At 34.9% G+C, this 17,061-nt stretch overlaps 1 protein-coding gene across 2 annotated transcripts in view; it reads right to left on the bottom strand.

Moving 5' to 3' along the window:
* Positions 1–17,061, bottom strand: part of KCNH7 (potassium voltage-gated channel subfamily H member 7) — a 489,034-nt gene that overhangs the window by 33,640 nt on the left and 438,333 nt on the right. Inside the window, exon 9 of one of the 2 annotated variants that reach the window (XM_061135198.1) lies at positions 14,201–14,400. In XM_061135198.1, the coding sequence (XP_060991181.1) occupies positions 14,201–14,400 (200 nt within the window). Of the gene's footprint in view, positions 1–14,137; positions 14,401–17,061 lie in introns of those variants that run through there. The other variant, XM_061135199.1, reaches the window with a different exon arrangement.

Raw genomic sequence — 17,061 nt, 5'->3', positions numbered from 1 at the left:
ATAAAGTCACTTGAATATTTTATAAATGCAAAATTAACTTCCTTTTACTTGAGTGTAGGTAGATAAAACTCTATGAAACTCTCAAATTATATAAGACAAATGAGACATTTGTTCTTTTAAGTGAGTAAGAAGTGCTTTCTGTGACTGTTAAATCAATCCCATAACTTAGTACTAGAGAAATCAAATTTTAGGGACATTCAAACAAGAACCACCCAACAACCACAAAACAAGATAGAAGTATTAAATCAAAGTCAGACTGAAGAAATGACAAATGGAGACAGCAAAAATGGAAAAAACTACTCCATATTAACCATCTATCAAACTCTATTATTCCTTCCTCAGATTTAAGATACAAGGTTCAATGTTTGCTGTTTCTTAGCCTGGATTGCAAAACACTCTCTTTCTGTGGTGTGTACACTGTCTAGGTTCTGTTGGAAGAATGTCAACAATTGAGTTTTTGCCAAAAAAATAACCAAAACCAAAACCCTCCTTCCACAGTGTTTTGAACTCTAGTATTTTATTTTGAAAAAAAAAAAAAATTATCTAATAGAGGTCCCCTATTTAGACAGCATTGGAACACTGACCTATGCTGTAATAAATGGCTTTTGGTTTGTTTCACTTAGCAGGGCGGCAGAGAGGGCCATTCCTAAAAGCAGCCTGAAGAGGGCACATGGAGAAAGACAGTCTGAAGGTGGCAAATGGTTCCCCTGAACAGCAAATTAATCATAGAAACAACTTTGGTAACTGTGATAACTAACAGTAGGAAATTTCCTTGGGTCCTTAAATATACTCAAATCTTGACAAACTAGTATTAATCAAAACAAATTAACACTCACTAATGAAACATTAAAACTCAAGTGTGATTATCAAATAGATTATGCAAGAAATATATCAAATCTTAAATCTCTGCCCTAAATCACAGCCTTAATATTCTATAACATTTTTAAATGTCTAATATAATTATTACATACTATTTGGACATTCTAGATTTGATAACATCTTTAAAAGATACTAAACCTCACTTTTCACTGTTTCTAGAAGATAATGTTGTTCCTTCATGGATTTCACAATTTTGAGGTCATCCCAGATTATATTATTTCTATGATTATGGTTTATCATCAAGGGATAGGGAGAACACATCTTTCATCTTTCCTTGGTGATTACATGTTTATCCACTAATCAAGTCAGGTACATTCTTTTAGTAGTTTTAAACATACAAATATATATAACCTTAGTCTGAAATCTCAAACTGCTTTTTCATCTACTTTCTTATTTTACTCTCATGTGGCTAATGAGAAGAAGGAATTGTTTTAATGCATAGCACTATCACATCTGGCTAGATTGCTGGCAAAGCAGGGTATTGTAGAATCCATGACTAAGGGCTTTTATAAGTCTTAAGAAAATTAACTAATTTTCTGCATGCAACTTTTCAACATATATCATACAGTTATATCATTTAGGCAAAAAACATGAGCAGAACAAAATGCTGCTGCACACATAGACATGGAAAACAGTGTCATAAATCCTGAACCCGCTGTGCTACAAGTAAAGTTTCCCTGAAAAATGAAAAGCGTCCTCCCTCCTGCATCTTTCCCTTCTCCCTTCCTTGTCTTGCAGTTCCCATCCCCAGTTAACAGCTCAATTGTGAGATGCTCCTTTGCTTTCGGAAGGACACTCAAACTTTAACCTGATCCCAGTTAAGTCAGGGCCTAGGATGAGCTGCAGTGTGAGCGATGATGTGTAAGCAGAGGGGATTTACTACTTTTACATACATATTCTTGCTACTCCAACTCTGGAGCCCTTCTGCTAAATCAGCAAAGGCCTGACTTAAGAGGGTACATTAGGATTTTCGAAGTAAGGTCTCAGGGGAAACCCTGGAACTGACTAAAGTTTCTAAAGGCAACAGAAGGGATCTGCATCTTGAAAAGCAATTTCAGGACCTTCCCCTCAACCTCCCAATTGTTTGAGAGAGGGAGTGAAGGAAGGGATGAAAGAATACTTCACAAATACTTTTTTTACAAAAGGACTGATTGTAGATGAGCTGAGCTTGCCTACAAAGTAAGGAAAAGGGAGGTGCAGTCTGCCATGTAATGAAAAAGTGATTTAAGTACCACTTCACATTTGATATACTATTTTGAACTTGAATATAGTTTTATGTTTCAGAAAATTTCCTCATGTGTAATATGTTACAATCATGCTTTGATTTATCAACTTTATATAAGGAATATAGAAGGGTGATTTCCCCATTTTTTTTCACATGAAAACTAAAGAATAAGTGCATTAAGGGTTCCCCTGGTGGTTTGGTGGTAAAGAATCCATCTGCCAATGCAGGAGATGCAGGTTCAGTCCCTGGGTTGGGAAGATCCCCTGGAGAAGGAAATGGCAACCCACCCCAGTATTCTTGTCTAGGAAATCCCAGTGACAGAGAAGCCTGGCGGGCTACAGTCCCTGGGGTCACAAAGAGTCGAACATGACTGAGTGCGTAAACAACAATAAAAAAGTGCATTAAGGGATTTTATTTGTGGAAGAATTAAGACTCTAAACTTAGTCCAGGATTCTTTCAACCTTTGTGACTTGCCATAGCTGTTCATCAGAGTGGATGTCTGAAGTTGCTACTAGTATGGTGAAGTACAAAATGTTTTCCATTCATTCATCAGTTTTATCAATAAGCAACAAAGACTAGAAATGTGGCATAAATGCTATTTTCTTTTTGTACTGGTTAGGGTATTCGTTTCCCAGAAAGATTAAAACTATACAACAATTGTTTTCTAGGGAAAGTGATGGCTCTATTGACAATTTTATAACTTTTTTCAAAATAGCAGAAGCTCTCAAAATAGCAGAGGCTCTCTTCCTCCATCTATTAGATTCCCCTTTTGTAAAATGTGTTTAGTCTTGTTATCCAACGCTCCAAATGTTCCATATTGTTATACAAATTGAGTTTCAAACCAGCTGTGTAAGTTCCAAAGCATATGTATATCAGCTGTACTTGTTCATGAAATCACATAATTCAGTCGTATTGCACATAAAAGAATGAAGTAAGTATGACTAAAGAAAGAAAGCAGGGTTCCCCCATCCCCATGAAAATAAAACATGTTTTGGAAAAACTTTATAAAAGTGAGTCATTGTAAATAAATGCAGTCATAGATTGGTTTTGTATTAGGTGTGGGTACTTAAACATTTATAAAACTGGAAATGTTATATGGTCCATTAACTCTAGAAAAAATAATTAAAAAGTGACTGAAAATCAGAAGTACATGAAAATTAAGAACCACACTCTATGATAACCTTTGGACCAAAAAATACATACACAGAATGCAGTAGAAAAATTCATATCAAAATCCATGGAGCCACAGAAAAATTTACATTGAAAGAAAAATACATCTTAATGTCTTAGTTATTTCAGAAAGAAAGACTCAAAAAAAACTTAAATGGTAAAAATAATAGAACAAAACAAAGGAATAAAAAAGAGGGTAATGAAGGCAAATGCTGAAAATGAAAAGAATAGTAGCAATAATAAATTAATCCAAAGGCTAGTTCCCTGAAAAAAAAACACAGTGAAATAAATGAATCTTTCAAAGGGCTGCTAAAGGAAGGAAAAAAGAACCAAAATATGCAAATTTAGCAATGATAAGGCAGATGTAGCTACTGATATGGAAAAGACTGAATAAATGAGTTAAAAGAGAATCTGTAAAGCAATTTTGTAACAACTTTGAAAGCCTAGATATATTGGATGAATTTTTCCCAAAATAGGAATTATCAATATTGACCAAGAAAGAAACAGAATAAATAATTACCATAGTGGAGACTGAATGGTGGTTAAAGAACTATTATTAAAACCACCACGACCACATAGTTTAACAGATGATTTCTTTCTAATATTTAAAAAGCTTGTAACTATAGAAAAATACCACTATAAAATAGATGCACAGTTCTGAATAACTTACTGGCTAATACAATCAACAAAATATCAAAAATATCTGTGACCAAGTAGGATTTATTTCAGAAATGCAAGGATTTTTTTAAAGTATTAGTTTTAATGGTAAAGTTATTTTCAAAAAGTCAGCTACTACTATTTAAAACTGTTTTGGAGAATCTAGTGAATTCATATGGAAAATAAATAGTATTTTTTAAAAAGAGGATGGATGTATCTCTTTTTGTTGCTGATATGATACTGAGAACATCCAAGAGTAAATCCTTAGGGACCTCTCCTCCTGCCCAAACAAAGCCAACCCAAATCAGACTAAAACAAACTAAAGAAAAAGTCCAATACAAGTGAGGCAGATAGGGAATTCCCTGACAGTCCAATGGTTAGGACTCTGCACCTTCACTTCCCTGGGGGTGGGGTTCAATCTCTGGTCAGGGAACTAAGATCCCACAAATCGTGTGGTATGGCAAAAAGAACAAATGAAAAACAATTAAGCAGATAATATGTTAATGTGGCTATAAGGAAGATAAATAGCAGGTAAAAATGGAAATGTATAATGTATTTCATTTGGTTGACTAAGCTATGTAAATTTAAGGATGAATTTAATAACAAAGGTAAGAATTTCTAAGAGCATTAGAAAAATCTTACTGAAGGAGACATTTTAGGCTCTAAATCAGTGGCTCTCAATCCTGGACACATGTTAGAATAGACATAAAAATACTGATGCTCTGACATAGCTATAAGCAATTCTGGTTTCACTGTTGCAGGGTAGGTCTGAAGCACTAACATTTATATATTCAGATGATTTTAATGTGCAGTGAGGAACTTTATATTGAAATTTCAAAATCATGTAAAAATTAATATAAAATTCATAGAAAGGAAAGGGTTAGCAACAGGTATTTGATTCATTCTCTCTCTTTGAGTTATACCTGGAAAGAAAAGTGACTCGATAATGACAAAGATTAATGACCTGCTCTTCACAAACACACTAAAATTGGAGGGCAGTCTCATCTATGGAGTGGCATTCATCTGTGGCAGGGTGTGTCTAGTTTCAATTGCTTACAGTAAATAAATATTTCATTGATTTATAGGATATTACTTTCTGGAAAATGTCTTGTAAGCTGTGTAACTTCCAGACTCTAAAATGTGTATGTCTGATGACCAGAAGAGCTTCATTCTGCTTAAGTGTTATGTCATCACACACATGGTCTAGGGTCCTCCTATGTTAAATCTGACTTAACTTTTATGTAGGGTACATCAAGCGAAATACTTGGCTGGATGAATCACAAGCTGGAATCAAGATGGCCAGGAGAAATACCAACAACCTCAGGTATGCAGATGATACCACTCTAACTGCAGAAAGTGGAAAGGAACTAAAGAGCTTCTTGATGAGGATGAAAGAAAAGAGTGAAAAAGTGGCTTGAAACTCAACATTCAAAAAACTAAGATCATGGCATCTGGTCCCATCCCTTCGTGGCAAATAGAAGGGGAAAAAGTGGAAACAATGACAGATTTTATTTTCTTGGATTCCAAAATCACTGAGGGCTGTGACTTCAGCCATGAACTTAGGATGTGGGCTTCATGGAAGAAAAGCTATGACAAACCTAGATTAAAAAGCAGAGATATCACTTTGCTGACAAAGATCAGTAGAGTTAAATTGATTTTTCTAGTAGTCATGTATGGATGTGAGAGTTGGATGAGCGAGGCTGAGCATCAAAGGATTGATGCTTTCAAATTGTGGTGCAGGAGAAGACTCTTGAGTGTCCCTTGGATAGCAAGGAGATCAAACCAATCAATCCGAAAGGAAATCAATCCTGAATATTCATTGGAAGGATTGTTGCTGAAGCTGAAGCTCCAATAGTTTGGCCACCTGATGCTATGAGCTGACCCTTTGGGAAAGACCCAGATGCTGGGAAAGGTAGAGGGCAAAATGAGAAGGAGATAGCAGAAGATGAGATGGTTAAATATCATCACTGACTCAATGGACATGAATTTGAGCAAACTCTGAGAGATAGTGGAAGTCAGAGGAACCTAGCGCACTATAGTCCATGGGGTTGCAAAGAATCAAACATGACTTAGTGACTGAGCAACAACAATGTTAAAACTTAGAACACATACTAGAAGAAGGATCTCCATGCCTTGATTTGCCTTATGATTGCATATATTCTTGAATAAACTTTGATATTGGTTACAAGTTCTGATTTTTGTGTGCCAGAAATAACAATCTGGTCTCTGGGTTATCTCAAAAGCTCAAATGGAATTTGTCATAATTGAATTGAGATAGTCATGTATTTTATATGGAATAATAAAATATTCTTATATGCCACCCAAAATAAGAAAAGCAAGATTAGTAAGAGTTGACTTGCCTTGTCAGATACCAAAGTATGATATAAAGCTATTAAGCATAAATCAGACTTTATATCGCCATAGGAAGGGACAAACAGAGCCAATTTGGGAGTAAAGATACTTGGGCTGAGCTGCATCTGACTCTTTGAGACCCCATAAACTATAGCCTGCCAGGCTCCCTGTCCATGGGATTCTCTACGCAAGAAAGCTGGAGTGGGTAGTTATTTCCTTCTCTAGGGAATCTTCCCCACCCAGGGATTGAACCTGGGCTGCCTGCATTGCAGGAGGATTCTTTACCATCAGAGCCATTAGGGAATATATATTCCAATTATACCTAATGATTTAATGTGTAAATCAGGTGGTATTTAAAACCAAAAGAAAAAGTCCTATCTTCCAACTATGTGAAGAAAATTATAAAACTACATTTCAAACAGATTCAGAATCTTCTTCCTTAAACATATAACAAAACTCAAAGCCTAGAAAACTACTTGTGTAATCCACAGGTTTAGTGGGACCTTTGTGAAACAGGACGGGATCTCTGAAGTATACAGGAAAAGTTGACTAATTGGATGGTACTAAAAAACAAAAAAATTAAAATCCAGACAATATCCTAAACAGATTCAGGATATTGGAAAGAGACTAGGAATAAATTGCAATCTAGGTGAGAGATAGAGCATCAATGTCTATAAATTACAAAGAATTCTTTAAAAATGACAAGAAAAGGGTAACCAAAATCTATACAAAAATGTTATGAATAAGTAATTCATAGGAGTGACATCTCAATTAACCATTCTTGCTTTATTATAATAAAGCACTCTGAACTCAGTTCTAGTGTTGCCTACTCCATCACAGCTCATACATAAGGCAGGTAAAATTAGAGTTAGAATCTGGGCCAATGTTCCCATCTTAGAAAACATGACTAAGGCCCTGTTTTCCTAGTGTCCACACGCTGACTCACAGATAAAACTAGGTACTGGCTAGATGTGAACATCTATGATTCAAGTACAATAATTATACTTGTGTGAGTGAGTCTTTGGTTTTCCTTCCCACTACAGTGGGTGTTTCTAACTACTGACATGTTTCAGTTCTGTGTGAATTGTAGAGCATTCTGAGTTAAGAAGATGGCCAGGAGAGTGAGGAAAATGATTTAGCATCGCTCCAGAAGTGTTAAAACACACTGTACAAGGTACTGGACCCAAAGTGAGGAAGATTCTTACCAGATGATCGCTAAACTGAGTGTAGAGTTCTTGGGGTAGCACACCTGACTAACAGCAGCCCAAGATGCAAACTAAAAGATTCTTTTGGAATATCTGGCATGAAAGAGGCATGATTATATGTGTTTTTTTCCATTCACACTCATCTCCATGGATAGTAACATGTCTAAACCATGAAAAATAATTAAATGCAATTCTCCTGAATCTGCTGCCTTAAGGCTATGTGGTCAATTGGCTAAGATGAACTACTTGTGCTTATTTTTGCCTTTAAAAAATGACTTTAAAATATCTGGTCTAGTGGGTGGAAATTTACATATCCATTTTCAATATAAATTCTCAAGCTATTGGTAATGTCTCGGGAAATTCTTTAACTAAAAGCTGGACTTTTATTTTGGGATAAATTGTGGATGGTTTGATTCCATTAAGTTTGATAAGTGCCAAGTTCCTCTAATATTTGAATTTAATGCACCTAAATTCATGTTTCCAAAGAATATTTTAAATGTGAACATTGATGTCTTTATTTTCTATTATTGGCTCACCTGTACTGATTATTAATTGATCCTAAACTGAATTGAGCTTGAATTATTCCTGTGTTCCAAAGAAAGCATATAGAAACATAGATCACTCTTCAGCATAAGAGACTGCACTTGAATCCTGTTTGAATAGTATCATAAATTTTGGAAGCTGAAAAATAACTTGAAACATCATTTCCACCTTCCTACTACCATAGGAAGAACATTAACAAAGGGAGAAACGGAAGCATAGAAGTGTGTTCACTGCCTCAGTGTGGTATTTCTGCAATGACTATTTTTCACGTGTAATGTCCCAGACCATGCTGTTATTATTTCTCTTGATTCAGGAGTGGCTCAGGATCAGATCCCACTGTTGAACTTGATTTGCTTAAAGCAGCTTGGTGCTTGATGTAAACATGTCTTTCTTAATAATGGTTGGAGACCAGGCTGAAGTGACTGTCATCATTTGTGAACCATGATCTAACATATACCATTTGTAATCTGAAAATACCAGATGCTTGTCTTAAGCTTGATATTGTTCATGTCAGGGGGCTCCAGATGGTATAATTATTGTGCTATGTGGCATTTTTGAGACTTTAGGATAAATAGCCTGGAGGAAAAATAGGAAGGACATGACTTGCCCTCTCTTAAACACCTGAAGTTCAGGTGCTAAATACAATTGTCAAGTATGTGTGTTAATAGGAGATTTCTTGCAAGTGGAAAATTTCACATATCCAGTTTCTGCTGATTCAGGCAATTCCTATCAACTAATCAGCATGATGATGAAAATATCTTTTAAGGTTCATTGTACACAGCCATTACTTTAATTCCACTCTTAAGCAGCAACTATTTCTTTCAAGAAAACTAAAAGATGTCACCAATTATCAGGGTCATTATCATTTAGATGCAGTTTTTTTTTTTTTTTTTTGCCAATCCCCATGCTCCCTTTTTAAATGTGTGGATTTATACTTTTCTATCTAAATGTAGAGAAGAGCATATGTCTTTCATATTAGGAGACATTTGTAATGCTCCCTGTACCTTGATTGCTAATTTTGAACTGATGCTTTTTTTTGTTAAACTATTACTGGTCAAATAAAAATATCAATCTAAATTGTAGGCGCACCTATGCAAGAATTGTATTATGCTGCTTATATCTTTAAACATGAGTGTTTTTATTTCCTGAAGACTTCTTGGTAACAGGGTCTCTGCCCATTGGATGGTTAGTCAGACTTGAAAGGCATCATATTTGTAGTCATTTTACTGTAGCCTTATAATGAACTAGTCCAAGGTTTTTCACTGATTATATCAACCTTGGTATATAAAGTATCATTAGAAAAAAGTAAAGGGTAATAAAAATATTATGGTAGAGACAAGATATGCTATTCTATAAATTTTGCTTTATTTCCTATGTGGCTTAACATCACAAGGATTATTTTATCTGAGTTGCTGAATTAGACATTGAAAGAGCTCAAAATTACATTTCACTATGGTGTATTAAAATAGGACATTAGTGGAGTATATTTGAAAGTGACAGTCTGGCACAGATGAAGTTATTTAAATAAATATAGGGAATGGGTGCAACAATAGTTTTGATGGAATGCAGTTAGATTGTAGATGCAGGTTAGTGTTAGTAGTTGCTAGTTAAATAGATGGTAGTTAGTAGTAGCAGCAAGCAGTTAGTAGTAGTAGTCTGTAGTCAGAGTTATCAGAAAACAGAGGAGCAGGAAAAGAGTCATGGAAAGAAATGAAATCAGACTTTTATTAAAATGTCCTTAGAAAGCACATCAGCCCCAAGAAGTAGGAATTTCTATTAAACAGTATGTCATTCTTCATTATTTTCTTTTCTCTTTTCATTGGCTTTGCTCATTCGGTCCATTATAAGTGTATGTTTTGTCACTCAAGAGTCCCACTGTGGGACTTCCCAGGTAGCTTAGTGGTAAAGAATCTGCCTGGCAAGAGTGCCACTGTGATTCTAAGCAATTTTAGCCTACCAGGTTGATTCTTGATTGAAATCTCTAAATATTCTCCCTTGTTCAACTCTTCTCTGACCCTATACCTTCTTCTTTCTGAGGAATTAGTCTCTGCTTGACCAAAGGGGCTGGACCATGTGGTACGTATGAGTGCCACTGAGTCACCTTCTTTATTCCTCAAAACCATCATTTTTCTTTCTTCTCCTACCTCTCTTTCAGGAAACTTTATCTCTCTGGCTGCTAAAGAATTTCTTCTTCTTTTTTAGGTTCTTATTCCAACTCCTTTCTATATCTGTTTCTCTAATTTTTCTCCACCAACACCCCAGACTAAAATACTCAAGTGTTCTCCCTTTTTTTTTTCCTCCCTTCTTAAAGTAAATTAAATGAAATTGTTTTTAGATTATCTGCCTTAATTCTGCCTTGGATGTCTCAAAACAGGGCCTCTATTCCTGTCCTTGTCTTTACCTGAAATGGTCTCCTTGGTTTCTCTGCCACCCACGTTACCATTCACTTACTTCAGTGGTTTTTTGAATAATACTCAACACAGAAACAAATGTTCCACAAAGGAGACTCAGAGGGAGCAAGAGAGTGTGCAGCAGATAGGTTAGACTCTACATCCTCAAGCAGAAAAACTCCCATAATAATTGCGTCACAGATTTAGCAAGGGCAGTTTTGGTGCTTTAGAACTATTTGAAAATGACATGTTCAATGAAATTACAGAGAGGTTAAGTGACTTGTCCAAGATTAGTGGCATATTGATTGCTAGTATTTGGGTCTTCTTAATTTTTATTCTATACATATTTTCTCTATTATTCAGGCATTATTAGAGGGCCATTTTTAGGTAAGGAGTAACAGTTTTCACTGAATGTTCAAAAAGGCTTTTCTTCCATGCAAATATAATTTTAAATTATGGAGTGGTTTCTGTCATTAATGATTTATTTCTCTCCAACCAGAATGATGGATAGATCATGGTTATCGGTGTCCTTATTCATTCAAGCCATGTTCCTTCATGTGCATGGCTTGATTCTACAATGACATGGAAGGTGATTTTCAGTTTTTGGCAGTGTTGTAACTAAAATCAATGTTAGATAATGTCTGAAAGTTTCAGATTGGGTTAAAAGACAGCTTTGATTTTTGGGGGGAAATCCATTGAGGAACCTTCAGTCCTAATCTGAAAAAGTATTGCAGAAAGAAAAGTATTTTCCAGACTTGACCTATGGACATTTCTGAGCTAATTTTTACTAATCCTAAACTTGACATAATCTGCAAAAGGACATCTTCCTTTCACTAGCTTCATTATTCTGACCGCTTTCCTTTTGCAATCTGAACCATTTGGCTCAACTGAGAGGAAGCCCATAAATATTCCCAGGATGCTTTTGGTTCTGGAACATTCTGGCAATAGATGTTCCACTAAAAGCAAAAATACAGGGAATAAGGAATATGGTTCCATGTTTTAGGTAAATTCTTTGTAATGTTTTGTGATTTATCAAGCAATCAAATGTTTGGGGTTATGAAAAAGAATTTTCAGTCAATTAATAGAGTGTGAATAAACATCTTGTACTTCATCTGGACATGGTTAAACAGCAAAAATGGCCTGAAATGTTTCATGATAAATTATATTTAAGGTTATACTTAAATGAAATAATATGGAATGCTGATGTAAAATACAACAGTTTGATGTATTTTTATGTATTACCGTACATAAAGTTAAGTCGCATTAAATTGTTATTAAATCACAATTTAGTTAACAATAAAACTAATAAGACACAGGGATTTAACAATGTGGTGTTAGAGGTAAAAAAAAAAAGTTTTTTTTTTTAACCTCTCAATAGTCTAAAAGTAGGGTTGCTTTTTTCTAATCAACTTTCTTTTGCACATTGCACTTAATTAGCAAGCATCTTCCATTTGCTGAGCTTTCAGAGTTATGTTGCACTTAGGTCTTTTACTCACATTGCAGTCACAAGATGAGAAATGTAGACACTGTACAAACAAGAAGTTCGTGCAAAGTCAAGCTCTCAAAACCACATGCAAGACTCAGTGGCACATGGTTTAGAGCTCACACAACTCCTGGATCATGTAATACAGGCATGCAGATGAGAGGAAAGAAAAGCACCTACATCATGAAAATAGAGGATGATGAAAGAGAATGACATTTTCTTTATGACAATTATCTAATGCAAACCGTATACCCATAATCTTTACTAGAGCGGAGGAAGGGGTAGATAAGTGACTTTTTGTGGGTGGGTTGAGGGGGGGAAAACTCTATATAAATATTATTAGAGGTCAAGTTGTTGTTCAAGTTAAGAATTTCTATTCTCTACTTGGCCTCTTCCAGGTTATCTCCTCCAGCTTCTTGCTTTGTATTTCCTCTGCTACACCATGCAAAAAAGATCAGAACTAACATTGGAAATCATTTAACAAGCTCTAAACCTGACAGACCACAAGGGTGTTCTCCACAATTTACACGAGAATTAAATTGGATATAAATACCTCCTGTTCTTACCGGTGGGTGTTGTGATTCCATGTATTAAGGTGTGAAGCAGACAGGAAAGAGATAAATCTTTCATAAGTACATTGTAAATAGGCAAGTGGTATATAAACCAAATTCATAGGTAATAGAGTCAAACAATGAAAGGTAAATAGTTTTTACAAAATAGACTTTATCACACAAAAAATGGTCATGAAACTAGAGTAATATGGAGAGGGGAAGTAAAATAAATAAATGTTTAACTATTGTTATTGAAATAATCTGGCAGAATGGAACAACAAAATTGAGTGACATGTGTTTTGATTAAAGATTCTTGACACTGCTTCAGCCAACCCAGCATTAGAGAATCCCCTGTAGTTTCTGAATGTTGATATCTTCATTAAACAATAATATGAATGGAAATAAACAAAAGTGACCAATTTGTAGGTACTTTCTTAAGAGATTAAAGTGTTACCCTGGTGAGATCAACTTTGCAAATGAATTTTCACAAGTAAATACGGGATAATTAGAAATAACTCATGGGATTCAGTTATGGTTTTGTATGAAATGTGCTGATTGATTAGTTCCTCAAATTAAAAATATATAATGGCATGCCATTAGTTCTCAATCAAATAAATCATGCACAGCTATGATAAACTTATCATATGTAAATATATATTTCAAACTGGGCAGTATTTGTAATGCTTTCTGTACCTTAACTGCTAATTTTGGACCTTTATTTTTTTTGTTAGGCTATTGCTGATCAAATAAAAAAATGTCAATCTCAATTGAATAAGTTGTATGCAAAAGTTGTATCATACTGTTGCTGTCACTAACTTTGAAAGACATCATTTTCTAAAGATCTCTTAGAAACAAGATCCTTGCCCAGTGGAGGAATAGCTAGATGGGAGGGTATCATAATTCTAATCCTTTTTTAATAGGCCTATAATATGCTATTGAATTTGTATTTATCATGTAATTTACCTTTAGTAATCAATCTCTATAGCCAAATAGCTAGGTCAAAAAGATATATGTAATTTTCCTAATAATAAAAGGAGCTCTTTAGATCAATTAATTTTATTAGTTGTATTGATTTTTAAGCATTGATAGAGGAGGGAAGGTTATGAAAAGTTGATGTTGAATTTGTTTAAGAGTTATGAAGGAATCCATATTTCCCCCTTGAAAGGAAAGATGCGTTAAACCAGATACAGTAAAAGGGCACATATTTAACTGATTAAAATATAGAAAAATTGTCCTTAACAGAAACATGAAACTTTCTATTATAAAATGTTTATGGTATACTTAAGTTCCTTAACCTCTCCCACATATCCTTAAAATGTCATATTTAAAAAAATATTTCTGTTTGGAGGCATTATAGTTATTATTCTTTATATTGTAATATCTTAATGCCCATGGATCCATCTATTTTGCGGGCTCTGGCAGCTAGGCCATGTGGTGAAAGCCCAAGTCCTAACTTAGTAATTCTCTCTCTGACCAGAAGTGGGCGCTCTACTACACACAGTTATATCAGTTTGCATCATGTTATGCCTTTGCCACACAGTATAACTAGATATAGCACCATGCAATGCCATGAGTTGAGGATGAAAGACTATCTCCAGGGGAGAAAATAAACATCCGAGAAAGGAAAACAAAAGCAAGGGGTTCAAAGCTGGTGAAACTGTTGTTGTTGTTTTTTTTTTTTTTTACATTTTGGCTGTAGCTATAATGCCTGAGGGGCTCCAGTTTTGGAAAACAGTAATACATACCATGTTCATGTCAATGCCATTGGTGTAAGTCCATGCGTGCTGGAAATATTCTTCAAGCCGTTGCCTCAGAGGGTTGGGGATTTGGTGAAAGCGAATGAACTCTTTTACTCGCAGCATCTGCATGTGGTACCTGGCAGTTCCCGAGTATAGTCTTTGGATAATTGCAGATACATTCCCAAAAATGCTTGCATACATTAGTGCTGGATTGGATAAAAAAGAAAGTTATGGGGGAAAGACTGCACTTGGGGATATTATATCTTGTCAGAATCTCAAAATGCAGACTTTTTTTTTTTTTTAATCTCAATCCATTTGTGAGGGTTTATCACTGGCCCGTGGGGAATAAAGTAGTTAAGTCAATACTGTTGTAAAGTTTATAATTTTGATGGTAAATCTGGAGAGGAAAAATACCCCAATTCATCATGGATTCTGTATTAAAGTAAAAACTCAGACCATTTACAATATCAACCTGTAACCAGTCTAGACTATTGACTAGAGATAAGACATGTTTAGAATCAACATTTTATTTGTAATGTAATGAGAAGGTACGTAATGGGGTTACTACACATCTGTATTCTGGAAATGGAGTAAAAGTTTTAAAATTGTGACAACTCTACCTCAGCCTCAGGCCTAGCCTTGTAATATTAAAAATTTGCTATAAAATTTAAGATTAGTTAGACTATTTTGGATTTGCTAAGGAATAATATTATTTTAATTATTTACTCATTTATTTGGCTGTGCCAGATCTTCGTTGTGGTATGTGGGATCTTTGTGGCCTGTGGGATCTAGTTCCCTGACCAGTGATCAAACCCAGGACCCCTGCACTGGGAACCCCGAGTTTTAGCCACTGGACCACCAGGGGAGTCCCCATAAATTGTTTCAAGGAAATCACAGTTTCCTTAGAGTGCGTCTTTGTATGTAATTTTTAATCTATTAAAATTCATTTTTATACTTTCTATATGAGAAATATATCTTTGGTTTAGACTATGGGAATATAATTTTATTTTTGCAGAGAAAAATAGAATACTTTTTTGTTCTTTCACCTATGGAAAGAAAGAAAACTAACATTCATTACTTAACATTCATTCTAAAGCTTCCTGGGCAAAATATTTATAATTTAACATAAGCTCTTTAAATATCTTGTCCTTCTTTTTATTTTTGTGTTTAGTTTATAATAATCCTAAAAAAATTCTATATTCTATACAGAAAGTCACATGATGACGATGGCCTACATCTTGCTTTGGGCATATGTCAGATACTTAGAGAGGAGGTAATGGAACTGTAATGTATCAAGCAGGTGGGGGGAAAAGAAAAACAACAACAACTCCTGGAAGTATTTGTTCAACAATATTCACCCAACATATGTTTTTTCCACCACACATTTTACAAACCATTGCCTATATAAGCCACTTAATCATTTTTAAGGTAAATTTAGGCCAGATTCAGTCTGTGTTTTAAAATGATTTATCTTCTTGGTCATTTGCTTTCTTTTCCATCTTATTTCTGTCTCTTGGTTAGCATGGTCCTTGTTTACCATAGATGTGCCAAGTAAGAGAATATCTCAGACAAATCGGTGGTGCTTCATCTATGTAAAAGGAGAAAAGTTGGGGAAATCTACAGGAAGGCTGAATTGGGGTTTGTGAAAGACAGTAATTCTTATTAATATAGCAAACCTGTTTAGGTTGTATCTTCCACAGGTGTGAAAAAGAAAAAAAAACAACTTGAGCATAATTTGAGTAAATGAACAGTTAAGAAGGGAGCTAGCAATATGTGCCTGAAATGGATTACCATGATTCGAAGAGATTTATCTGAAAAATATATTTTACTCTGCTTAACTTTAGTGTTGGAAATATTTATGCTTGCTGATAAGTGTCCAAAGAATCTATCATGTTCTCAGGAAATGGTCTGGTATAGATTTTCATTTGATTTAATTAGAGGGCCCATAATTAACACTAGTTATTTTACTTAAACCACATAATTATGCAAAGAAGAGTCAGGGAAAACATTCTTATTTTGTTTTTAATAAATACTGTGTTTTTATCTCCATACTGCCATAAAAATTAGTTTGATCATAAATATTAGTTTGATCATAAACAGGTATTCCTACTCATTGATAGGACAGCAAAATCTAGATCATAAGTACATCACTGAATACATGAATAGCATATATTTCTCTAAGGAAATTCTATGCTAATGACTTTTTAAATTATAATAAAGGCATACATTTTTTCTTTATTTTTAGGAAGCAAATGGAGCTAAAGGCGGTAAGCAAGAGAAAAGCATAAAATGATTCTATTTTGTATACATTATTTAGCTAATGCCCATCAACCTGCATAAAATATAAATCAAAAGCAAGCTGGCAGACCATACAATCATTTCTCTCAACTCAGTATTTTGTTTAGCCTCGCTTAACAGGAAATTCTTCTTTTACCAAAATGGTTTGCTTCACCTTGAGGTACTATACAAATAAAACAGGTATAATTTAAAACATCAGCACGCCACACTCAAAATCTGAGATGCTCACCAAACTAATGAATTTAGAAAGTGAAAGTGATGTCGCTCAGTCGTGTCTGACTCTTTGTGCTCCCATGAACCGTAACCTGCCAGGCTCCTCCGTCCATGGGATTTTCCAAGCAAGAATACAGGAGTGGGTTGCCATTTCCTTCTCCAGAGGATCTTGCCAACCCAGGGATCGAACCTGAGCCTCCCAAATTGCAGGCAGACTCTTCACCATCTGAGCCTACCAGGGAATCCCAATGAATTTAGGGTCATTGGGTAATAGTTGAAACATGCTGATAAAACAAATAAAAACGCTTTTCTACCTAGTATGCAAATTTAAAAAGATAAATTTTGATGATGTATAA

The sequence above is a fragment of the Dama dama genome, chromosome 33 (assembly GCF_033118175.1).
Source record: "Dama dama isolate Ldn47 chromosome 33, ASM3311817v1, whole genome shotgun sequence".
Lineage (NCBI taxonomy): Eukaryota > Metazoa > Chordata > Mammalia > Artiodactyla > Cervidae > Dama > Dama dama.
Note: the sequence above shows the minus strand (reverse complement) of the source record. Positions and strands in the feature narration are given on the sequence as shown.